The sequence below is a fragment of the Periplaneta americana genome, chromosome 16 (assembly GCF_040183065.1).
Source record: "Periplaneta americana isolate PAMFEO1 chromosome 16, P.americana_PAMFEO1_priV1, whole genome shotgun sequence".
Classification (NCBI taxonomy): domain Eukaryota; kingdom Metazoa; phylum Arthropoda; class Insecta; order Blattodea; family Blattidae; genus Periplaneta; species Periplaneta americana.
In genome coordinates, this window is record NC_091132.1 from 6651958 (window position 1) to 6678493 (window position 26536).

At 36.1% G+C, this 26536-nt stretch overlaps 1 protein-coding gene across 3 annotated transcripts in view; it reads left to right on the forward strand.

Moving 5' to 3' along the window:
• LOC138716254 (uncharacterized) overlaps nt 1-26536 on the forward strand; it is a 619716-nt gene that overhangs the window by 320498 nt on the left and 272682 nt on the right. Inside the window, exon 1 of one of the 3 annotated variants that reach the window (XM_069849120.1) lies at nt 21748-22619. The exons of the other annotated variants lie outside the window; for them this stretch is intronic. Coding sequence (XP_069705221.1) covers nt 22542-22619 — 78 coding nt within the window. The 5' untranslated portion in view covers nt 21748-22541. Of the gene's footprint in view, nt 1-21747; nt 22620-26536 lie in introns of those variants that run through there. 3 annotated transcript variants of the gene reach the window in all.

Consider the following 26536-nt stretch of genomic DNA (forward strand, 5'->3'; position numbering starts at 1 on the left):
TTGAGGGAGGTAGGATATGATGATAGAGAATAGATTAATCTTGCTCAGGATAGGGACCAATGGCGGGCTTATGTGAGGGCGGCAATGAACCTCCGGGTTTCTTAAAAGCCAGTAAGTAAGTAAGTAAGTAAGTTCTAGTTCACGTATTTAAGAGTAGTTCTCCCATATTTCACAAATTGTAAAATGTTAGTTTATTTATCCTTTCATTTCATTAATTTAGTGTTCTGCCCAAGGGCAGGTCTTTCACTGCAAACCCACCATTCTCCAGTCTTTCCTATTTTCTGCCTTTCTCTTTGTTTCCTCATATGATCCATATAGGCCTATCTTAATGTCGTCTATTATTTGATATCTTCTTCTACCCCGAACTCTTCTCCCTTTCACCATTCCTTCCAGTGCATCCTTCAGTAAGCAGTTTCTTCTCAGTCACCCCACAATTGTGGAGTAACGGTTAACACGGCTGGCCCGGGTTCGAATCCCGGCCGGGGCAAGTTACCTGGTTGAGGTTTTTTTCCGGGGGTTTTCCTCAACCCAATATGAGCAAATGCTGGGTAACTTTCGGTGCTGGACCCCGGACTCATTTCACTGGCATTATCGCCTTCATCTCATTCAGACGCTAAATAACCTGAGATGTTCACACAGCGTCGTAAAATATCCTACTTAAAAAAAAATCTTCTCAGCCAGTGACCCAACCAATTCCTTTTCCTCTTCCTGATCAGTTTCAGCATCATTCTTTCTTCACCCACTCTTTCCATCACAGCTTCATTACTCTGTCTGTCCACTTCACACGCTCCATTCGTCTTCATATCCACATTTTAAATGCTTCTATTCGTTTCTCTTTACTTCGTCATAATGTCAATGTTTCTGCCCCCATATAATGCCACACTCCATACGAAGCACTTCACTAGTCTCTTCCTTAGTTCTTTTTCCACAGGTCCGCAGAAGATCCGTCTTTTTCTCTCTTAAAAGCTCCCTTTCCCATTGCTATCCTCCTTTTGACTTCCTGCCCACACCTGTGGAGTAACGGTCAGCGCGCGAAACCAGGTGGCCCGGGTTCGAATCCCGGTCGGGGCAAGTTACCTGGTTGAGGTTTTTTTCCGGTGTTTCCCCTCAACCCAATACGAGCAAATGGTGGGTAACTTTCGGTGGTGGACCTCGGACTCATTTCACCGGCATTATAACCTTATTTCATTCAGATGTTGATACAGCATCGTAAAATAACCCAATAAAAAAATTGACTTCCTGGCAGCAGCTCATGTTACTTCTTATAGTACACCCCAAGTATTTGAAGCTGTCCATTTGCTCTACTGCCTCATTTAGAATTCGCAAGTTTATTTTCTATATTTTTCTTCCTATGACTATACTCTTCGTCTTATTTTCACTTATCTTCATCCCATACTGCTCACATTTCCTTGGTAAAGTCTGTCTCAAAATAAAATGTACCATATCAAAGACTTCGTTGCAAATAAAAAATGTGTTGTAAAGAGACTTTCTGAACGCAATAAAATTTATTTTTCAATTCCAAAATTTCGCGACATACACCATGGAGATGCGCGACACACCGGTTGGGAACCCTTGGACTAGTCTATTTTTCATTCATTCATTCATCCATTCATTCATTCATTCATTCATTCATTCATTCATTCATTCATTCATTCATTCATTTTATTCCATAGATCTTATATGAGCAATGAAGCTTTAAGATGTGGAACAAGTCAAAATTTTACAATATTACAATTACAATTTTTACAGTTTCACAATTTAGTAATTTTCTACAATTTTTACAATTTTGTGCAATTTTTTTACAATATTTTGGTGAGATGTAGTGAGATGAGGTGAGGTCCGAGGATTCGCCAAAAGATTGCCCGGCATTTCAGACACTGGTATAGGAGTTTTTAATCAGGGTGGGTAATCTACAGTGGAATCCAGATAGTCATGAAACTGCCACCAATTTAACGGGAAATTTTATTAAAAGGAGCGCTAAATTGTCGCTGTTTATTATTTCAATGTAAGCAAGAGAAGGGACAGCATATCCTGCGCATGCTTTGAAACTGAATTAGCCTTCCAACACATACCGGTACTTACTTACTGGCTTTTAAGGAACCCGCAGGTTCATTGCTGCCCTCACATAAGCCCGCCATTGGTCCCTATCCTGAGCAAAATTAATCCATTCTCTATCATCATATCCCACCTCCCTCAAATCCATTTTAATATTATCTTCCCATCTACGTCCCAGCCTCCCCACAGGTCTTTTCCCCTCCGGTCTCCCAACTAACACTCTATATGCTTTTCTGGATTCGCTCATTTGTGCTACATGCCCTGCGCATCTCAAACGTCTGGATTTAATGTTCCTAATTATGTCAGGTGAAGAATACAATGCGTGCAGTTCTGCGTTGTGCAACTTTCTCCATTCTCCTTTGACTTAATTCCTCTTAGCCCCAAATATTTTCCTAAGAACCTTACTCTCGAACACCCTTAATCTCTGTTCCTCTCTCAAAGTGAGAGTCCAAGTTTCACAATCAACAAATACGTACAATAACTGAAGGGCTCAGAGCCAAAGGCGACCAACCCACAATTTTGTATTGTTCATTATTAAGCCTTTTTTTTTTAACTATACATCGTTGTTATAGATTCATGATATTTGTTTGTATTTATTCAATGTAGACCAATTAAAATAAATTATGAAACCAATCATTTTTGTCAGGATCCTCTTAATATCAACTCTTATTTACTCGTTTTGTAATTGTGGGTTAGTCGCCTTTGGCTCTGAGCCCTTCAATTATGTCTACTACATATTTTATGTAATGCATTCCTTGGAATACATTTTCAAACTTAGGTACGGGGACTTTACGAACGCTCACTACAACCGGTATGGCATAGTTGCGCCCCGCGGTCAATTGGGAGGCCTAGACATGGCATAGTTGCGCCCCGAAGAAATCAGGTAGCAGAATGGATATGGCATAGTTGCGCCCCGAAGAAATCAGGTAGCAGATGGGACATGGCATAGTTGCGCCCCGAAGAAATCAGGTAGCAGATGGGACATGGCATAGTTGCGCCCCGAAGAAATCAGGTAGCAGAATGGATATGGCATAGTTGCGCCCCGAAGAAATCAGGTAGCAGATGGGACATGGCATAGTTGCGCCCCGAAGAAATCAGGTAGCAGAATGGATATGGCATAGTTGCGCCCCGAAGAAATCAGGTAGCAGATGGGACATGGCATAGTTGCGCCCCGAAGAAATCAGGTAGCAGATGGGACATGGCATAGTTGCGCCCCGAAGAAATCAGGTAGCAGAATGGACATGGCATAGTTGCGCCCCGATGAGCATAGTACACACGAAAGTGATTGTCATAAAATAAATAAATTACTTAAAAATATTACAGTGATAGCTGCATTAAAATCAGGTAGTCCTAGCGTATGATCAATTTTGCTATTTAAAATAACACTTTTTTATTGATCACACACAATAAATGAACTGCATTTTTTGTTTCTACATCGATATCTTAACCCTACGGTACAGGGTTTCGAAAATTGGAACTTAGAATCATTATCAATTATTAACTCTTCACCCTTTTCACTAAACTTAACATTCATTTTAAATTAACCTCACTATACGCCACAGACGGTGTGAAAATCACTAATAAAATGTCAAGACTGCTAAGGCCCCATATTCCAACGGCTCACTCATTTGAATATGTCAGTTTTAAAGTACTGCCAACTTCATGGTGTTCATTTTAACGGTAGGCTATTGATAATCTCTGCATAAACAGTAGAAAAACAGTTAATAAAATTCTGCCAACTTCATGGTGTTCATTTTAACGGTAGGCTATTGATAATCACTGCATAAACTGTAGAAAAACAGTTAATAAAATACTGCCAACTTCATGGTGTTCATTTTAACGGTAGGCTATTGATAATCACTGCATAAACAGTAGAAAAACAGTTAATAAAATACTGCCAACTTCATGGTGTTCATTTTAACGGTAGACTATTGATAATCACTGCATAAACTGTAGGAAAACAGTTAATAAAATACTGCCAACTTCATGGTGTTCATTTTAACGGTAGGCTATTGATAATCACTGCATAAACAGTAGAAAAACAGTTAATAAAATACTGCCAACTTCATGGTGTTTATTTTAACAGTAGGCTATCGATAATCACTGCATAAACAGTAGAAAAACAGTTAATAAAATACTGCCAACTTCATGGTGTTCATTTTAACGGTAGGCTATTGATAATCACTGCATAAACTGTAGAAAAACAGTTAATAAAATACTGCCAACTTCATGGTGTTCATTTTAACGGTATCGATAATGAACTTACTTACTTACTGCTGTCTTTTAAGGAACCCGGAGGTTCATTGCCGCCCTCACATAAGCCCGTCATCGGTCCCTATCCTGAGCAAGATTAATCCAGTCTCTATCATCATATCCCACCTCCCTCAAATCCATTTTAATATTATCCACCCATCTACGTCTTGGCCTCCCCAAAAGTCTTTTTCCCTCCGGCCTCCCAACTAACACTCTATATGCATTTCTGGATTCGCCCATACGTGCTACATGCCCTGCCCATCTCAAACGTCTGGATTTAATGGTCCTAATTATGTCAGGTGAAGAATACAATGCGTGCAGTTCTGCGTTGTGTAACTTTCTCCATTCTCCTCTAACTTCATCCCTCTTAGCCCCAAATATTTTCCTAAGCACCTTATTCTCAAACACCCTTAACCTATGTTCCTCTCTCAAAGTGAGAGTCCAAGTTTCACAACCATAAAGAACAACCGATAATATAACTGTTTTATAAATTCTATCTTTCAGATTTTTCGACAGCATTTATTCCCATATTTATTCTGTGTTTAATTTCCTCCCGAGTATCATTTATATTTGTTACTGTTGCTCCAAGATATTTGAACTTCTCCACCTCTTCAAAGGATAAATTTCCAATTTTTATATTTCCATTTCGTACAATATTCTCGTCACGAGACATAATCATATAACTTACTTTGTCTTTTCGGGATTTACTTCCAAACCTACCTCTTTACTTTCTTCCAGTAAAATTTCCGTGTTTTCCCTAATCGTTTGTGGATTTTCAACACATATGTACAATAATAATGTCTACTACATAGGCTATTTTATGTAATGCATTCCTTGGAATACATTTTCCAACTTAGGTACGGGGACTTTACGAAGGCTCGCTACGACATGATGAAAGAGAGACATTAAAGGGTTCTGCACTGCGTATGAAAACAGCCTCCTTCTGTTCTGTAACAATGGCATTGCCACGAGGGAGGCAGCCGAAGTGACGGAGGTTCTTGGAATTTGAAGACTGGAGCCTGAAGGTCGGATTTCACACTTAAACTACCGAAACGTGAAGTAGCCCACACGGTTGTTGCGTAAGGCTCATGCCGTCCGATCCGAAGCAACACCTTTGCAAATACTGTAACACAATCAAAAGACAATCTTGTATACTTAGTGACAAACACAGACGATAAATTATCGTTGAAAACCACCCATCTCGAATAATGGAGGTCCTGCATAACAATCGTCGGAGATGAGACAGCTTATGAATAAGGACGGGTCCGACCCGGTTTTTTTAGCAATGTTTTGATTAGCGGGCACACCCGGCCGCTACACAATGCCCTGCGTTGGCTGAACCCCGCGTGGGCGTTGTCGTGGCTTACACCTGTGTCACGCGACGTCGCCTACAGAGGACAGCAGCTGTTGCGTAGTTACGAGAAACAACAGAGTGACGAATTTTAAACGACGGGATTGTCCCATTATTCTCTCCACCAGAAATCTCTACACAAACTTCCTCATATAGTAATTACAGCCAGTAACTCCAACACATTCTAATCTTCAACAGAGGAAATTCTCTTCAAAATATATGACTGGTTCTCAGTCAATAAATCTATACTAATAATAAATCTGTAGCCGAAATTTTTCTGGTAATTTTCGATTTTCCAAAAATAATTGGTCCTAACATATATAATTAACCACCCTGAAACCGAAAATCGCTTTTTTGAAATTTTTGTCTGTCTGTATGTTTGTTAGCTTTTCACGAGATAATGGCTGAATGGATTTCGATGAAAATTGGAATATAAATTGCGTTCGTTGTAACTTAGATTTTAGGCTATATGGCATTCAAAATACATTATTTAAAAGGGGGGTTATAAGGGGGTCTGAATTAAATAAATCGAAATATCTCGCTTATTATTGATTTTTGTGAAAAATGTTACATAACAAAAGTTTCTTTAAAAATAATTTGCGATAAGTTTTACTCTTTACAAAATTTTGATAGGACAGATATTTAATGACATAAATGAGTTTTAAAATTAAAATAACTGCCGTCTAAGGCCGTGTAACGAAATAAAAAACAAATGATTTGGTCTATAAGGGGCCTTGGACAGCAACAATCGAATGCTATGAAAGATAGCCTACAGAGAATGTTTCTGTGTTTGTGTGAAGTAATATCGGAAGCTAAATTAACCGATTTGTATAATTAATTATTATTTCACCATTGGAAAGTGTAGTTTCTCTAGATATAATATAATATAATATAATATAATATAATATAATATAATATAATATAATATAATACTATATAATATCATTTAAGTTATTTGAAGGGTTCAGAACCATAGTGGGCAAAGCGTCGTTTACTGAATACGTAGAAAACAAGGGTTAAAATTAAGTTATTACCATAATTCAATGGACACTTATAGCAAGTAAAATAAAGTATATTCTAACTTTCAGATTTTTTGGACAGCAGACTGGATGACAAAAGCTTCTCAACCGAATAATAACAGGCATTTCCCATATTTATTCTGCGTTTAATTTCCTCCCGAGTGTCATTTATATTTGTTACTGTTGCTCCGTATACACATTGAAATTAAATAATGTCCATCTTCATTAAGCTATGGTATTCACTTAATTTTAACCCTTGCTTTCTCCGTTTTAATAAATGGCGCTTGGCCCACTATGGCTCTTAACCCTTCAATTGATTTATATAATTCCATCGCATACTGTAGAATGTGAGCGAAGTTTTAGTGGCATGAATCTTGTAAAAACTGGAATTAGAAACCGCCTTTCACTAAAAAGAGTTAGCACTCTGATATAGGCATACAATAAGGAAAACTCAGTGCGCAGAAACCAGCGGGCGTGACTGTCTCGCGCAGATGACGTATGCTCCCGTTCCCACCATGCTCTCAAGCCTACTGCAGGGGAGTAAGAGGGGTTTAGCATGCGCGCCGCGAGGAGTCCGAGCTGAGTTTTACTTGTAGGATACCTGTAACAATAAATCTTGAAGGGTCTACTAGTAAAGAATATCAATTTTTAGAGATCCCATAAAATAATGTATTTTAATGTGGTGTAAATTTAGCAGTATTGATTCTAAACATATCTACGTCTAACGATTTACTTACATAAGTATATCTAGAGTGTGATAAGATGGATTAAAAGTAATAAAACTGCAAGAAACAAATTAGGGGAACATGGGGCAGGACGGGGTAGTTAATGTTTGAATGCTTTTATTTGATATCAAATAATGTAAATGTATGTGTTTTATGACATATATGCTTTTATTACACTATAAACAAGTAAAAATAAAATATATGCACTTCGAGTGAAATCCGGTCATTATAACCTTAAAATAAATTAGTTTTTTTAATGTGTGTTTTGCCCCGTTCTGCCCCACGTATGGGGCAAAATGGGGTATGTATTTTTTGTAATAATTAAATGGCAAAAGTGACAAAAATTATATACTGAAAGTGTGAATACTACAACATTTTACAAGTTTACTTGAGAAAAAGTCATTCGCAAAATACGCAAATGTGCGTGGCATCCTCGTCTTCACGTCTACTCCTGCGCAACAATTGTGAGCCCATTTCAGATATGATACGCATCTAATCCAACCTTCTTCCGACAAACAACAGAACGAACAACCCATTACAGGAGGTGAAATTTAATTAAATGTGACGTGGAGCAGGACATACTGCCCTGTTATTCCCCACCCCGTTTTGCCCCACAGTCACAATTTCTAAGTTATGAGGCATTGGCAGGAAAAATAACACACGAAATTTAAGGAAGTTTCAGAATTAAAAGCCAGGTAAGCACTCTATAATATGACATTAAAATAGATTATCTAAATAAATCTCATTTCTACTTACGTGTGACAAGAGGACACTTTCAAGTTGCAAATGAATGATACAATATGATGCAGCAACCGAATAACATACAACAGATGCAAGGAATGACAGTAAGTGTTGTGTGATGATATATTTACATGAGTTGAAGTTCTAAAAAAATTCGGTAGATTTCACTACTTGTTGGGAAGATAGAGGCTATACCCCGTCCTGCCCCATATTCCCCTACATAACTTTTTGTTTCCACATACTTTATTAATTTTATCTTTCTGCACAGTTATTTATAATATTGCACAAGCATTTCGCAATTTGCATAAATATAATTTTTCATTTGTGCGACAATGATTTATTTTCTAGCTTAAACCCTGGTTCCATCCCCGGCGTACCCACGATTTATGACTTGTGTTAAGCAAGTCCATGGTCTATTTATGTAACAGAGGGTTTTCTGCGGGAGCTCTGTTTCCTCTGTACATCCCAACAAATCTCCATAATCCCATCTCATCGCGGGTATAACGTAGACCAGCCTCCTGTGGCGCACCCTATGCAATGACTGTGTCGATAAACAAGTCTACACAAATGGTTTCGTATGGTAAATGACAAACAGTCAAGAAAAACATTCCATACCTACTTTAATGGTCCGTAATCGAAGGAACTTTCATACTCAACTGAGTGACTTCTCGTTGGTTTCGTTAAAATAGAAGTTTTCATTTTTCGTAGTCTATCTGAAGCCGGCTGCACCCAGTTACCTACATGAAATTTTCTTGAACATTTTTTTGTGTGAATGAGAAGTGATCTTAGTTCAAATACCGATTCTGTCTTCATTGCTGGGATGTTTTCTGTCTCATGAATAATGCCGGCTCTTCATCCACATGACCGTCGTTCTTGAAATTCCCGGCCAAGTCCACATTCCCCGCATAGATACAGACTAGTTAAATAAATGAAACAGATTTGTTACAGTGAGGTCGAGGATCCTCAACACAACTCCCGTTGGTGCACGCCCAGCATCCACTTTACTTTGCCTTATTTAACAATTCCATCTGCTCAACAAAATAGTCTGTGGGCTAACATGACTTCACGTATAGCTTACAACTTATACTAATTTCATTTCTCAATAGCCTGATTTAGAAGATATAAGTAGGTTGGAAGTTAAACTCAAAATTAAATAAATTATAGATATAAATTAATTGTTGTTTGTTGTTTAGTCAACTGTCCGATGACATGTTTAATTGCTAATTAATTTTATGCTCGACCATGCCGAAATGTAGTAATTATACACCTTGTAGCAGTCCTTTAATGCATGTCATTGAAGTACACCTACTCATTAAAGTTCAGGTGTTTTCAGCCAATGACAACTTAGCTTACAGGTGTTCAGCCAATAACGAGTCAGCTTTGTACCGTTATAAAACCGCAAGTATCGATTATTCTCGGAAATGCAATCGAAAGAGAATTAGCGAAAAGTCACGGAGGCTGGAAATCCAATGCTGTCGCAGAAGGTTATGTTCTGTTACTATAATAATTAGCGTTAATTGTAAATAATATTCAAATAAATTCAATTTGTCATCTCGTTTTTCAATGTCGAATTCAATAATCAAAGTTATACCAAGTTTAACGGATTACACAAGGTCAATGACATTATTGTTCCTCGGAAAAAATCAATACTTTCGCGTCTGCGCACATCTCACAATTCACGACCTAGAACAAGGTCACTTCCGATCTTGTCAGATACAAATAAAATGTATACATCTGAATACCTGTAATTTCAAGTTAGAAATATGGTCGAGCATAAAAAGTCGTATGAAACTCGCCTATAATGGTAATTAAGAAGCTCGTATGAAAATTATGAAACTCGCTTGTGCTCGTTTCATAAACATCCATGCTCGCTTCTTAATTACTATCATTATAGGCTCGTTGCATAATGTACTATTATTTACTTATGAATATTTATAATGAATTATTTCAATTGTAATTACTTATGTTTTATTGCTTCTAATCTTTATTATTTTATTTTAATTACTAGAAATTTTCATTCTCTTGTTCTCCTTTTCCAAGTCGTTCACATTTCTACATCTACAGTCCGGGTCAGCTTACTTCATACCCTAAGGGTGAAACCTAACCATTTTTCCCCCATTACTACATAAGCTAGTGGATTATGGTGAGTTTCTAGTTTGCAGGTGGAATTCTCTTCTGCCAACTTTGTTTCGAGTTTCGGTATTGAGAAATACAACTGGTAGTGATTTTATAACTGTCATGTTGGCAGCAGTGACACATGCTGTCGGTAGTTTAAATTCTGAAAATTCAAATTGTTCTAGATTTCTGAGCCCATTACTGGAAGCTAGTGAAATTTGCACATACTAATAATTAATTAATAGCAGTATTAATATTAATACATAATAGTTCTTGTATGTGTTGCTTTGTGTTGTGGTTACAATTTCAAGGTTAGAGTCAGATAGGCTAAGTGTAAATAAATATAACATACTTCGTGTGATACATGCCCTTGGGTAATCGGTAGAAATACCATTTCACATTTTAATTCTTTTGTTTTTATTGCAATTGCAATATTGCTTGTAGTATTTCAATATTAACTGTCAAATATTATGTAAATTAAAATTAAATAAAATTAAAAATAAATAAAACAAAATACAATTACATTTGATGGACCTTATTAAGAACTAAAAGCGAAAACTGATAATGTGGGAGCACACCATCTCCATGAAAATTATTTTTTTATATCTGCCTTCATTTTAAAAACTCATGTATTAACATAGGGACAAATTTGAGTATATTCTAGTAACAAATTTCATAAGTCTGTTTCTGTTCTTTTCCAGGTAAGTTGACGACAGCCCAACTCCATAATATTATCTGCTAATTCCGGATGCAAAGATCAAGATGTGGTGAGTCTATGTGATAACACATTTTCCGAAATATCTGTTCTTAAACATAGATCTAATCACCTACAAATGTAGGTTACGTGAGATATAAAGCTACCAATATAGAATGGTTAATTGCATGATTATAATGGTGTCATACCCCAATATTTAGGTTAGGCACAAACGTCAATGGCTGCTGTGGTACCTTGTCCTGTAGTAAGTTTCTCATTAGACAGTGAAAGGAGCAAAGTTCCATGTCCAGGACCGCCAAACTAAATGGTAAAAAAAAAAAAAAAAAAATCAGTTTGTATTTACAGAGCTAAATCCATTTCTTTTAGCGGCTTTAATTGACATTTAACTCAAACATGTTTAAAACAAGCCGTTGCTATGGCGACTGAATGCTTACATAGAAAAAAGAAAACCAATTCCATTTATTTGATAAAGAGTGCCTTGAAAATAAGACAAATCAAATACCTCTTTTTAAAACTTCATACAAAACAACCCGTTGAACATAACAAGTATAAAAGTCTTTTGAGTGTAGTCCTGAGTAAATGTTGATGTCCTACAGAGCTTCGATTGCATCTCGTCTCGTTCATGAATCCGTTGTCAATGGAGACGCCAATTCGTTCTGCCGTCGACCCCATTCATTGGTTGTGAAAGTGCGTGGCCGGGATGGGATATTCTTGTTTACATGAAGTAACGAACAAAAGTAACTTATCTCACTTCCGGTCAACTTCTGGTATCATCTGAGTGCTGGCGACATTAAGGCCAGAACTGTTCATGCATCGCATCGTCCACGCTACTTGGTAGTGAGTTCAATCCCAGTGTAGTACACACGTTTGTCATTCGTAAATATCATGTGGTGTACTGTTTTAAATTGTGAAATGGCGTTGTGTCTTTATCCACGTCAAAGAATTAGCTATATTTCTGTTTTAAATCCTGGTTTTCAATGTCGACAAGTTCACAACTAGGTTATTGTCACATTTTAACATTTGATGTAGAATATATCTTTCTTCGGGTGTGGTATGGGCACTAGGGTTATGACTTTTTTTTTGTAAACCCATGTTCCTGTATCATAAATCGATGAACTTTAGCTCATAAGTAATGGAAAGGTATTAATTTGGTTGGGTTTCTGAAAAAAGGTCTCCTCCAAACCGAAAATTCAGTGTTACCGTATACGCTTATAGGGTAAGAAAATAAAAAAATATATAAAAAACGTTATTTTTCAATTCTAATGATGTAATTATATAGTATGTATTCCGTTTTTGAAGCACTGTTTGTTGATAGTACAGTTTATTGCTATCGCATAGCATAAGGAATTAAAAAAAAAACATACAAAATTACAAACTTAAATATGAATTCTACAAGTACGAAGAGCTATAATATAACAAAAAAACTTGGTGGAGTATTTAGCATAATTACAGCATAATATAGAACTATTATGTTTTCTTAGACAAAATAAATCTAAGCCAAAGTTTATCCTTCTTTTTACAGACATCATAAAGATCTTGAAGGCACTTGATTGCCCGTTCTGTGTGCTCTGGATTGAATTCGGCGTAGCTCAGTGGTCAGAGCGCTTGGTACGTAGAACCAAGGACCCGGGTTCGATCCCCGGCGCCGGAGCGAATTTTTCTCCTCAAATATTAATTGTCAAAATTGAAGAAGGTAAACTGGAGAATTCTAAATGAGGCAGTAGAGCAAGTGGACAGCTTCAAATACTTGGGGTTTACTATAAGCAGTAAAATGAGCTGCTGCCAGGAAGTCAAAAGCAGGATAGCAATGGCAAAGAAAGCTTTTAATAGAAAAAGCAGCATCTTCTGCGGATCTCTGGATACAGAACTAAGAAAGAGACTAATGAAGTGCTCCGTATGGCGTGTGACATTGTATGGGGCAGAAACATGGACAAAGTGAAGAGAAGCGACTAGAAGCATTTGAAATGTGGATATGGAGAAGAATGCAGCGTGTGAAATGGACAGACAGAATAAGAAATGAAGCTGTGTTGGAAAGAGTGGGTGCAGAAAGGATTATGCTTAAACTGATCAGGAAGAGAAAACGGATTTGGCTGTGGCATTGGCTAAAAATAATCTGCCTACTGAAGGATGCACTGGAAGGAATGGTAAACGGGAGAAGAGTTCGGGGCAGAAGAAGATATCAGATGATAGACGGCATTAAGACATATGGATCATATGAGGAGGCAAAGAGGAAGGCAGAAAATAGGAAAAATTGGAGAATGCTGGGTTTGCAGTGAAAGACCTGCCCTTGGACAGAACACTGAATGAATGATAGGAAATAGACTTGATGAGTATTTTCATCAACTCGTTTAGTTAAGCTCCTATTGCTGAAGATCTCACATATTCTTGTTATGCTAATAAAACTTTGGAATCCAAAGAGTTGACAGTGAACTGTGATTGAATACTACGGACATTCATTCATTAGAAGTTTGGTTGCCTGTGTCCTTCAATACATTGCTAGAAAAAGGTTTTAGTTGCTATGGAAACAGGAAACGAGCATCTAGCCTATATCAAATCTGGAAAAATGAATTTTGTGCGAGATCGTGCGTATTTGCTTGTTTTCCACACAGAAACAATACGCGGTAAGTGTGAAATACCACATTCAGTATTCCCAACGTAACACACATAACAATTTCCCTCTTCTTACCGCTTAAGCGCGACATTCATTTTACTGCTTTAGGCTTTTAACATATTATTTTTAGAGACGTTTAACATAGTAATAATTATAAATTGGAAACTTACCACTGCAATTTCACGTAAATTGCAATGTTAATTATTGTTTTTAAATATTTGCAAAAATTAAGTAAAGTCTACTACTCCACGAAACTTATTGCATTCCTGATACAAGTAACATTAAGGAAGCCGTGAAAAAATCAACGAGATTCCAGATGCCGATGTTATTACTACAATATGTTATATAAATAATATTGTTAAAATATTAAAATGAAAAATAAATCATTACATAACCTTACCGTTTGTTTTAAGTTCGCATTTATAGACTGGGGGGAAAAAAAGACAGACGTATATCACGGCCTGCTGGAGTATAGTAAACACAGAAAACATTTTATAGCAACAATGTTGAAGAAAGATATTTTGGTTTTCCGAAGTTGCCGTCATTAAACAGAAACCAAGATGGAGATTTCATTGCAACTAATTAGAAATTCGTCTTTCAGGTATGTAATAAACGATCTTCGCACAAAATAATGTACGATAAACGAGCGGTATGTTGTTTTCCTTGAACATGAAAACGTCAACATACCGCTCTTGTAACGTATATTACTATTTTTTTTACATATGTGTCTTTTCTCGCCGACCAAAGCATTCATCTAGAAGTTTGAATGCTTGTGTCCTTCAATACATTGCTAGAAAAAGGTTTTAGTTGCTATGGAGACCGGAAACGAGCATCTATACGATAAAATCTGGAAAAATTAATTTTACTACTATATTTCATTTACACCTGGTAAGTAAAGCCGTACACAACTGAAAATCATTCTGAAGTGTCGACGTTGAAAAGGCATTCGTGGAGCAAAAACGTACGGGAACAAGGCCACTGGGTAATGGAAAAGGCGAGCAAGGTTGTGTTCGTTACGGTCGTGAGTAAACCACAATTTTTAGCCGAAGAAAGGGGCTACGAAACTTGGTTGAAAACATCGGACCGCCTTCACGATTGCAACGCCATTGACACGGACGACAAACAACATTAGGACAGAGTATAGACAATTGCGTAGAGAGCTGCAATTAAGACTGACGTCCATTTCTGATCTTACAAATATTTACACAAAAACGAGGGTGTTGGCGACAAGCAGGCGGGCGTCAAGGAATGCCTACTACGTAATTTCGTCGTTAGGTGGAAATACTTTGTTATAACGACCTGGAAGGAAACCTAACTCTTAAACAGAACATCTACAAAATCGTCGACCTTGCAGCAGGTTTTCTTTCTTCCTGAGGCTCTTACAGCCGTCGAAATGTCTTGACGCCAGTACATACCTGGGCTTTCTCGACGCCTCAGTGGTCTAGACTCCAGCGCGTGCATCTGGAATTGAAGTATGGGGTTCAGTACTGGCTGGGGTCAGTGGAAGAAAATTCTAAGCGCTGCTTTCATCAATTGAAAAAGTATATTTACAGCCTGTGAAAGATCCATGTGTTCATGTACGGTATGGAACGCAAAAAAATCCAACCGACAAAATTCCTGAGGTAATAGACACGTCAAAGTAAGGACTTTTCAAGAATAATATGTGCCCTGAAAAGTTTTAATCTTTCAGACATATTGTCATAGGTAATAGGCTTATCACAAAAATTCTTATCTTGTCGATAATTTCTGAGGGCGTAGAGAACCTGCGTGTTATTTGAATAAGATTATTTCACGAATAATAATAAATGTAATTAATAAAAAGAAGAATATATTACCATAAAATAATATATTAGAGTTGCTAACTTAATATATTTAATATGACCTTGTCTCCTGCAATATGTAGTCACTGATAAACATTTGACAGTAGATGTAGAAATTAGTTATTGCTAGAAATGCTCTGCTGATACATTTATTAGTTATTTCTTGAAGTGTTCTGCTGATACATTTATTAGTTATTTCTTGAAGTGTTCTGCTGATACATTTATTAGTTATTTCTTGAAGTGTTCTGCTGATGCATTTATTAGTTATTTCTTAAAGTGTTCTACTGGTACATTTTATTAGTTATTACTGAAAGTGTTCTGCTGATACATTTTATTAGTTATTTCTTAAAGTGTTCTACTGGTACATTTTATTAGTTATTTCTTAAAGTGTTCTGCTGATACATTTTATTAGTTATTACTGAAAGTGTTCTGCTGATCTCTTAAAGTGTTCTACTGATACATTTTATTAGTTATTTCTTAAAGTGTTCTGCTGATACATTTTATTAGTTATTACTGAAAGTGTTCTGCTGATACATTTTATTAGTTATTTCTTAAAGCGTTCTGCTGATACATTTTATTAGTTATTTCTTAAAGTGTTCTGCTGATACATTTTATTAGTTATTTCTTAAAGTGTTCTGCTGATACATTTTATTAATTATTTCTTAAAGTGTTCTGCTGATACATTTTATTAGTTATTACTGAAAGTGTTCTGCTGATACATTTTATTAGTTATTTCTTAAAGTGTTCTGCTGATACATTTTATTAATTATTTCTTAAAGTGTTCTGCTGATACATTTTATTAGTTATTACTGAAAGTGTTCTGCTGATACATTTTATTAGTTATTTCTTAAAGTGTTCTGCTGATACATTTTATTAATTATTTCTTAAAGTGTTCTGCTGGTACATTTTATTAGTTATTACTGAAAGTGTTCTGCTGATACATTTTATTAGTTATTTCTTAAAGCGTTCTGCTGATACATTTTATTAGTTATTTCTTAAAGTGTTCTGCTGATACATTTTATTAGTTATTTCTTAAAGTGTTCTGCTGATACATTTTATTAGTTATTTCTTAAAGTGTTCTGCTGATACATTTTATTAGTTATTTCTTAAAGTGTTCTGCTGATACATTTTATTAGTTATTACTGAAAGTGTTCTGCTGATACATTTTATTAGTTATTTCTTAAAGTGTTCTGCTGATACATTTTATTAGTTATTGCTGAAAGTGTTCTGCTGATACATTTTATTAGTTATTTCTTAAAGTGTTCTGCTGATACATTTTATTAATTATTTCTTAAAGTGTTCTGCTGATACATTTTATTAGTTATTACTGAAAGTGTTCTGCTGATACATTTTATTAGTTATTTCTTAAAGTGTTCTGCTGATACATTTTATTAGTTATTACTGAAAGTATTCTTGTGATAGCTACATTTATTAGTTTTTACTCAAAGTGTTCTACTGATACATGTATTAATTCTGGTAATAAATACAATATTTTAATTTTTCATATTCTGTGGGTGTGTTAGGTAGTCTGTCTGAGGTATTCTGCAGATATTGGTCTAGTAATCAGTTTTCTTCTTCTCAAGTCAATAACCTCGCATGGTTATGTTATGATCATGGTTAAGTAACATCTTGAGCTCATGCTTTCTGACACACTTTTATCCATCGCCTTCCCGTCTTTAAATATCCCTCTCAAAATCAAAGCTGTAGCAATTTGCTAATGTATACCAGTAATTGCACGTTGCTCCGTGTTTTTTAGATTGTGTAGTCACGTTATGCCAATCGCCTAAACGTGCTGGCAATTTGTTAGAAGCGTTACGCTAGATTCGTGTAGATTAATGTGTAATTCCTTCCTCCCTTCCCCCGCTTCTGTTAATGCTAAAAAAATGAACTGGAAGGTCCGAGTTTTTATCCCTTCGTCACAAGTAATCACCTACGTATTTGATATTATTAATCAGTCAATCTTCTTAATGTATCCAGCTGTTTACTGACAACATAAAGTCCACAGTAGTCTAATCAGTTGTTGTTTTTCACGAGAAATGAGGGATGTTTTGATCGGTGTTCATTATACTGGGTGTTCAGTTCAAAATGTGTCATGGCTCGCTGTATGTCGTCATGTGGCTAGCCGATGAGCCTAGAGAATTCAATCTTCCTACACTTCCGCAGAGGCGTATTACCTAAATGCGAGAGAAGTTGCCTAGCAAGTACGGCGTTCATTCTGAAGATTACTTACCGATACGTACGGTAACGCCAGTAGTGGCAAGAATGTGAACTGTTTGGAAACACGTACTGAAGTGAGTTTTTTTCTTACTGTCGGGATGTGGGGAGAGGGTTAGACGATTACTTACGTATTTGTTAACTTGGACGGTCAACATGGACACGGAGCATTTTGATTTGTGTTGTGGAATGTTGCCGTACGCAATCGATGATAACAAATGAATCGCCCCATGCAGAAAGGGCTTCAATCCATTAGACCTGGTTTTGAGAAAACTAAGGAAAACAGTCTGTACTTTGTATTCCTTTCTGAGTATAACTCTGAGCCTGACGCTTCAGTTTCTGTATTTCCAAGCATTGGACTGAATTCCTTTCTGCACAGGCTGATGGAACCATCCATAAAGATATGATTTCCATCGATATCTCGTTTTTTCAAAATTTGTGACTGAAGCCCTTTCTGCATGGAGCGATTCAAATACCCTGCGTACGACTTGCCCGCGCAAAACACAGTTCGAAAGAAGTTATGGTAGCACACAGACTTTACAGACCGCCATCTGTTGCTACGACGTTCAAGTTATACCGTACACGTTCTCAAGTTCAGATTGAACGCCTTGATTAATAGGCAACATCTCTGACATAAAAGCTGAAACTCGCTTCAAATCGCTGACTCACAACAGTGACGTCATGACACACTTTGAAATGAACACCCAGTAGATGCCTGTTGCTAGTAGCCAGAGTTGGGGTGTAGTCAATATATACTGCAGGGCTGTGTCTTCTGCAACTGGTACTGATGATTTTAATTTACTTCTTTTGTGGTTTATGGATGGACAGTATAGAAGAATGTGTTCCAGATCTTCATCATGATTATTACACCACAGACAAGTAGGATTATCAGAAATGTGAAATCGGTGTAGGTACAATTGAGTGACAATGTGACCTGTTCTGGCTCTCGTTAAAAATGCTTGAACATGTCTGGGCAAGTTTTTGTACATTTCCAGGTCATTTGGTTTCTTTTGTACAGACTGTAAAATTTTTCCTTTGTCAGAAGAGAGCCAGTTGTTGATCCATAGGTTTGTAAAATGAGACTTTACTGAAGCAAAAGCACTGGATAGAGATATCACTTGAAGAGTCTTGGTTGCAAATATGTTGCCTGTTTTGTAATATTATCGACTTTCTCGTTTGCAGGTATACCACAATGACCAGGTATCCATTGAAATGTTATTTCCTTTTAGAGTTCTTTTAGTTTACGTAGTTGTTTCTGAATTGGAATAATTCTATGTGCGTATAGGTTTGGTACATATTTAATTATATTAAATATAGTCCCCTTGGAGTCGGTAAGTATGCAAATAGATTTTTCAGAAATTTGAGTATCACACTGAAGAGCAGCATCAATAGCTAGCAATTCAGTGTCAAGACTGAAGGAGGATGAACATGGTATGAAGTAATTTTCTTGATATTTTGGAATATAATACCCTGCTCCTGATGTCCCATTATTAGGATTTAGAGATCCATCTGTATAAATTTGAAGGTGATCCTTATATGTGTTGCAGAGTAGTTCCATGGCATCTAACTTAAGAATGTATGGAGAATCATTTTTGGAATGATTTCCTGGAATTATTTGATATTATTAACACAAGGAAGAATATTTCGATTCATCGCTTGGTTTCCAAACTTGGACCATTTGTTCCATTCTTTCTTATTCCCATGAAGACTAAGCAATATCAAACCATCAAAGAAATGAAAATGTGTTTTCATACTTTCTACATAGCATAATATCACCACTTACAACAATACAGAACAAACACAAGACAAGACAGGCACATCAGTCAAGTGAGAAGAACATAAAATTTTGCAATCCTGTATCGGGTTTCTACCCCAGATCCTCTGCGTTTGTAGGCAGCATCGGCACTTCTTGAGCCGCAATGGAGGACAGCTTAAAACGATGAATTATGTAAAATACTGTAATTACTCATTATAAATGTAAATCAGGTGGGATACTCTGGAATTTATTTCATCCGCACCCATCGAGTAAATACCCCTCCTATCATTAGGTTCATCTTGATGGCATTTTCTGAATATTAATGTTAAACCTTAGAAACTATTTAACAAGCGATCAGCGGCGTGTTTAACAAGATCACAAAATATATTCGAATTGCTTATGTTAATGTCTGGATGTGTTATTTTGTAAAAGCCAGGAAAATATACCATAAGCCCATATTGTTTTTTTCTTTGTCATTAGAGAAAGTGTTGTGACGCTACTACAAATTGATTTGGGTATTTTCATAGGTAATAATATCATAGTAATTCTCATCTTGTCGATTATCCAAAGAGATGGGAAATAGCGTATAATTATTAACGAAAAAAAGATAATATCACATTCTAGTATATATAGTTACTAAGCTCAATACGTATGGAATATGTAGGTCTATCCATAAATAGTTGCTAACCAGTAGGTGTAAACTTCAGAACAGAAAAATAAAATAAAATTTTTATTCAGAATAAGTTACTTAGGATTGCAAATTCTTCACAGATCATCAGTACCAGATAATATTTAGCCTATTCATTTTCATCGATAGTCAAACTTTAAGCTTCAGAATAGAACATTAAAATTACATTCTTATTCGGGAAAAAAATGGTTATTATTTCAAAACCTTCACCGATCATCAATATCATGTAATATTCGTCATTTTCATTTGTAAACTTCAGAATAGATACATCTTGATTACACATCTTTTAACACTAGGGGAGAGTCGGGTAGTATCGGACAGTGCGTTTCTTTCATCTACCACCATATGGTAGTACCTGAATGACATGGTTACGTTTCTCTATGCGACATCACAGAAACGTAACCATGTCAATCAGGTACTATCATCGTGTGGTAGATTAAAGAAACTCACTGTCCGATATTACCCGATGTCCGATACTACCCGACTCTCCCCTATATCATTTCGGAATATATATTAGGCCTATATGTCTTTCTCGTGTTAAATTTTACCGTACCTGGTTAACATGTTTCGGCCTGCTATTGGCCTTCTATAAAATACCATAACATAGTAAAAAACACAATAAACAAAAACAAACACAATTCCAAGCAATATGACACAACAACTAGTTCTGAAGAAGGCCAATAGCAGGCCGAAACATGTTAAACAGGTACGGTAAAATTTAACACGAGAAAGAATATAATACATATTCAGAATAGAATTTCTTCACCTCTTTCTTTTCTGGAAGGAATCTGTGTAACTTTTTCAGATTAGCCATTGTTTTCTTGTTGACTGGCAAGGTTTTTGAACGTTCTGTTAATACAAAAGTATGTACTAAACTATGAATAATAATTATCTTTAATTCATTGATGGTAAACATTATGCATGTGCTGCCAGTCTAAGAATCTAAAATATTGAGATACCTCACAAGTCCTGCACATATGTGGTTTCTCTTCATTTTGGAAATAAGTTGAACTGAATTCTGGCATATGGTTTGATGGAAGATATGTCTCTCTTCAGAATGATGCGTCTTTGTGCGTAGAATACTAAATGGCAGCTAACTCAATTTCGTGAACATACGGGGTTTTTCAATATTCCCATTCAGTCAATAATGAGAAATAAAACTTTTTTCTTCGGAAATATCCCCCAATTTATTTATTGGTTTAAGCATTACTTTAGAGGATTTTAATTTACAGCAAAATAAGGCTCTAAATATATACATTCAAGGTAATAATTAACATTTAACTCCCAGTCGGGGTAAGTTACCTGGTTGAGGTTTTTTCCGGGGTTTTCCCTCAACCCAATACGAGCAAATGCTGGGTAACTTTCGGTGCTGGACCCCGGACTCGTTTCACCGGCATTATCACCTTCATATCATTCAGACGCTAAATAACCTAGATATTGATACAGCGTCGTAAAATAACCCAATAAAAACACTTAATACTTATTCTATTCATTCCCAATATAAGTAGTAGTAGTAGGTTTATTTTGCCTGGCAGAGTTAAGGCCATGGTCCTTCTCTTCCACTCAACCAGGTTTCAGTAATACAAATACATGAGATACAAAATTTGATTACAAAACAACACAAAAGAAAATAACTTAGAAATTACATAAAATATAGTAGGAAATTACAATAGACAAGATCAGTTACATAATATATAAAATAAAGTAGAAAATTACACATAATCAAAATCAGTTACATAACATAAGGGGAATACACACACACACAAACACACAATTTATAAGATCTGAAATGCAGACGGCATAAGATCTAAAACCACTTTTTTTTCGGATTCGGGATGCTAAAACATGTACTTCCGCGTACAATCCCAAACTGCAGCATCACAATGCTTTCTCCTGATACTTTGTGCCAAGAAAAAGCAGCAGTGATTCACACAGCGCTGTTTTGAGCACGCGTGTTGTGCACGGCGGGTCGCTGCGCCTGCCTTGATGGATGTTTTAATTGGCGCGCTCTTGACGTTCGTAATTCCTATCTTATGAGCCGCTTCATTTATAATACAAAAATTAAGTTGTGTAATTAGAGGACTTGAACTTAATTAATGACTTTGATTTCGAGTAGTAGTCGAGAGATGGCGCGCGCGAGGGGGGCAGTGGTGGGGGTAGGCCGACCTGCTCCGCACCACAGAAGCCGTCGTTCAGTCGTCCAGCTGCTCGCCAGCGAGAAGGCGCAGAGGTTTTCGCGAGAATGGCGCGTGGCGCAGTGACAGATGCTGCATCACTCATCTGTGTGTGCCGCAGATTCCTGTAGTCCGGGTGTCGCTATCAGTTGCGTGAGTTGTGACTACGGACGTCGTGGTATGAAAGTGGCAACCTGCCTGAGTGTGCAAACACGTTGTGATTGATCTTCATAGTGAACAGTCGGTGCTCGTGTTCTAGCAAGTGATCTGTGAATTATTTTAACACATTGGTGTGAAGTATGTTATGTCAGATAGTGGCCACAGTGAACCTTTATTGTTTATAACGCCTGCGCACAATTGCGACAATATTCGGGGAATTGTGGTAAGTAAAATTGTCTCATAAATATGTTCATACTGTTGGTATGCATACGTGTAATTATGTATGTATGTACATATGAAGGGTTCAGAACCATAGTGGGCCAAACGCCATTTACTAAAACCGTAGAAAACAAAGGTTAAAATGAAGATTCAATTCAATTCAATTGGCCATTAGACATACAGTTTTAGGTTTCGTCAGAATACATTGAAAAACATATAAATATATTTTTAAAAACATTAATAAAAGTAAAATATAAATAATACAATGAAAACCTGAAGTAATTTGAAACGTTAAGATTAAAGAAAACTAACTAAATTGCAATTAAACTTATTTATTAAAATACAATTTCATACAAATTTGTATTAGTAGCTCGAAAGGGTTAAAAGTAAAGAACTATGAATACATACAACATTGGATTTAAATTCACGATTCGTCTACCACTGTAGAAACGGTTAGCATGCCTAACCGTAAAATGAGCGGGCCCAGGTTCAAATCCTCGTTGGGACAAATTATCTGGTTCAAGTTTTTCCGGGGTTTTCTCTCAACCCATTAGGAGCAAATGCTGGGTAACTTTCGGCGCTGGACCCTGGATTCATTTCGCCGGTATTATCATCTTTATGTCATTCAGATGCTAGATAACCATAGCAGTTGATAAAACGTCGTAAAATAACCTACTAGGAAAAAAGTTCATCATTCAAATAAGGTCATATTGAATTAATGATAAAGTTTCATTGGTTTGTCAGGGCCAAAACGTTTTGCTCAAGTCTGGGTATAGCATAGTTATTATTGTCTGTATTAGCTACTTTCGTTTCCATCTACCTCGTGTTCAGAGTTTGAAATTTGAATTTCGTTTTATTACTATTATAAAATACTTCCCCTAAAATAGGGGTTGCCCTGAAGTATAAAGTATACCAAATATACAAGTATTAGTAACTACGTACAATTTTATGAAAATGTTTTCGTGAGAAATATAATTATTATTATTGTGTTATTAATTTACCGTACTTTATATATGTGATTTCTCAGAAGATAGATTGAATATTTTAGAGCTATCAAAGAAACAGGCTTGGCCAAAGATGATTCAAGATTGAACTTTTTGGAGAAATTAATAATTCATTAACAATATTGCCGTTAAATAAATAAATTTGTAAACAATCCGAAAATTTCTAAAAAAAAAATTACCTTTCGTCTTGGGAAACATTGTTATTATCCAAGAAGTTAATGTTACCCCACGTGCTAGGTTTCTGCCCTCAGGGCTAATTACTGCGAATTGACAGACATAACACAGTCCGCTCAATAATTGCTAACAGATTAAGGGAACATGGTGAATACGAAGTATATGAGGAAGTGCAATGTCTTTCTACGGAAGGATCTACACGACGTGCTGACATCATAATAATTGACCGAAATAAAAAAAACTGGTCTCATTCTTGACCCCACTGTAAGGTTCGAAATTAATGAAGATCAACCAAAGCAGGTACATGAAGAGAAACGCGCTATTTACCTTCCATGCTGTGATGATCTCAGTCATAAATTCAAGATTGGAATGTCATTGGACTTATGTTTTGTGCTCCAGGAACAATTCCCAAATTTACATTGGAGATCGTCAGAAACTTAAAGGTTCCTGAAAAGACTCTTCAGACAATTGCGTCAACTATTTTAAAATCTTCACTGAACATCATCAATCACCATCTCTATTCATCTTTATAATATTCAATGTATATTATTTATTTTCAATAAATTTTTATAGTTTTGATAGCCACCATATCTTGTCGCACAATATTCTTTTTTAGAATTTCATTATGTATTTTTTAACATTAATTTACATTTTCTTTTTTTGTTCATTTGAATTGATTAGGATGCCGATATTTTAAATCCAAGATTTGGACGGCTATCATTTCGATTATATTCCTTGCCCCCTTTTCATTTCTCACATTTTAAAGATGAAAGTAGTATCGCGGATTTTCACTTTTTATATAATATGACAACTCTTTAATATGTGTATGGATATATGTATGTATGCTTTCATACTTTAGGCTTACCTTTTAGCCGTATCTAAACTTATCGCTCTTCTGTCGAGATTCCCAGTTTACGATGTAGAGATTGCTTCTCGGAATTTACTTAATTTATCTGTAAGACGTAATGAACACGCTTATCGCACCTCTGTTTGCTGATCTACTTTTCTATCTCTTTTTTATTTACTTTCCACAGACTCCACCTCATCTTGTATTGTACTCCTATTTGATACGCAAACAGTTACAAGTGTGCCCGATTCATTGTATTCATAATATTATTGTTTGATTTGTTTTACTCATATTTGAGAGATTGTCAGCTGTAAATCCTTGAGTACACTTCAGCCTATCAGTTTATCGCGTTTCCTAATTTTCCAAAAATACATCTCCTTCCCACTACGAGACACTACCGTCGGGAAACTTGGATTCAGAAACCATGGCCTCCATAGTTTTATAACATATAAGTACTAGTGCCACCATACGTGAAATTATTGAACAATTGTAACCAAGGAAACTATAAAATATTACGACTCTATGATAACCCATGGGAGTTGTTAAAAATTAATAGATCTGAAACATGAATATACAAGTCATTCAAATTCTGTAATTGAAAACAATTTTAATGTATTTCTGTTTACAAAATGCAAGCTATCCTCCTTGCAATCCATGATAAAACGAATGTAGGCCTACGGTTAAAGTAGGCAATGATTCCTTGATCCAGCTATCCACAATTTATTTCGTATGTGACCTCACACTTTGTATTTTATATAATACTAAATATAACGACCCCTATGTACACACATGTATATGAAATCTTCTTTCACCCATATTCTGAACTGTATCATCATACAAATAAATTCGATCCCAGGCCAGGTCTATGTCATTTAGGTGTGCTTAAATGCGACAGGCTCATGTCAGTAGATTTACTGGCATGTAAAAGAACTCCTGCGGGACAAAATTCCGGCACATCCGGCGACGCTGAATGTTCAACAACAAAATTATTATTATTATTATTATTATTATTATTATTATTATTATTATTATTATTATTATTATTATTACTTACTTACTTACTGGCTTTTAAGGAGCCCGGAGGTTCATTGCCGCCCTCACATAAGCCCGCCATTGGTCCCTATCCTGAGCAAGATTAATCCAGTCTCTATCATCATATCTCACCTCCCTCAAATCCATTTTAATATTATCTCTCCATCTACGTCTCGGCCTCCCCAAAAGTCTTTTTCCCTCCGGCCTCCCAACTAACACTCTATATGGATTTCTGGATTCGCCCATACGTGCTACATGCCCTGCCCATCTCAGACGTCTGGATTTAATGTTCCTAATTATGTCAGGTGAAGAATACAATGCGTGAAGTTCTGTGTTGTGTAACTTTCTCCATTCTCCTGTAACTTCATCCCTCTTAGCTCCAAATATTTTCCTAAGCACCTTATTCTCAAACATCCTTAACCTATGTTCCTCTCTCAAAGTGAGAGTCCAAGTTTCACAACCATACAGAACAACTGGTAATATAACTGTTTTATAAATTCTAACTTTCAGATTTTTTGACAATAGACTGGATGATAAAGCTTCTCAACCGAATAATAACACGCATTTCCCATATTTATTCTGTGTTTAATTTCCTCCCGAGTATCATTTATATTTTGTTACTATTGCTCCCAGGTATTTGAATTTTTCATTATTATTATTATTATTATTATTATTATTAATGTGGTTCATTTTCATGATCATTCATTTTTAAAACGAAATATTTGATCAATAACACCAACAATAACAGCTAATATGGCGAAGAAACAAAAGAAAACAATACTAATTCCATCTTCATGATATTTTCTAATAAAGAACCGGATAAGTTTGTGACTTGTCCGTCTTTTGCTAGAAAAAGGTTGGACT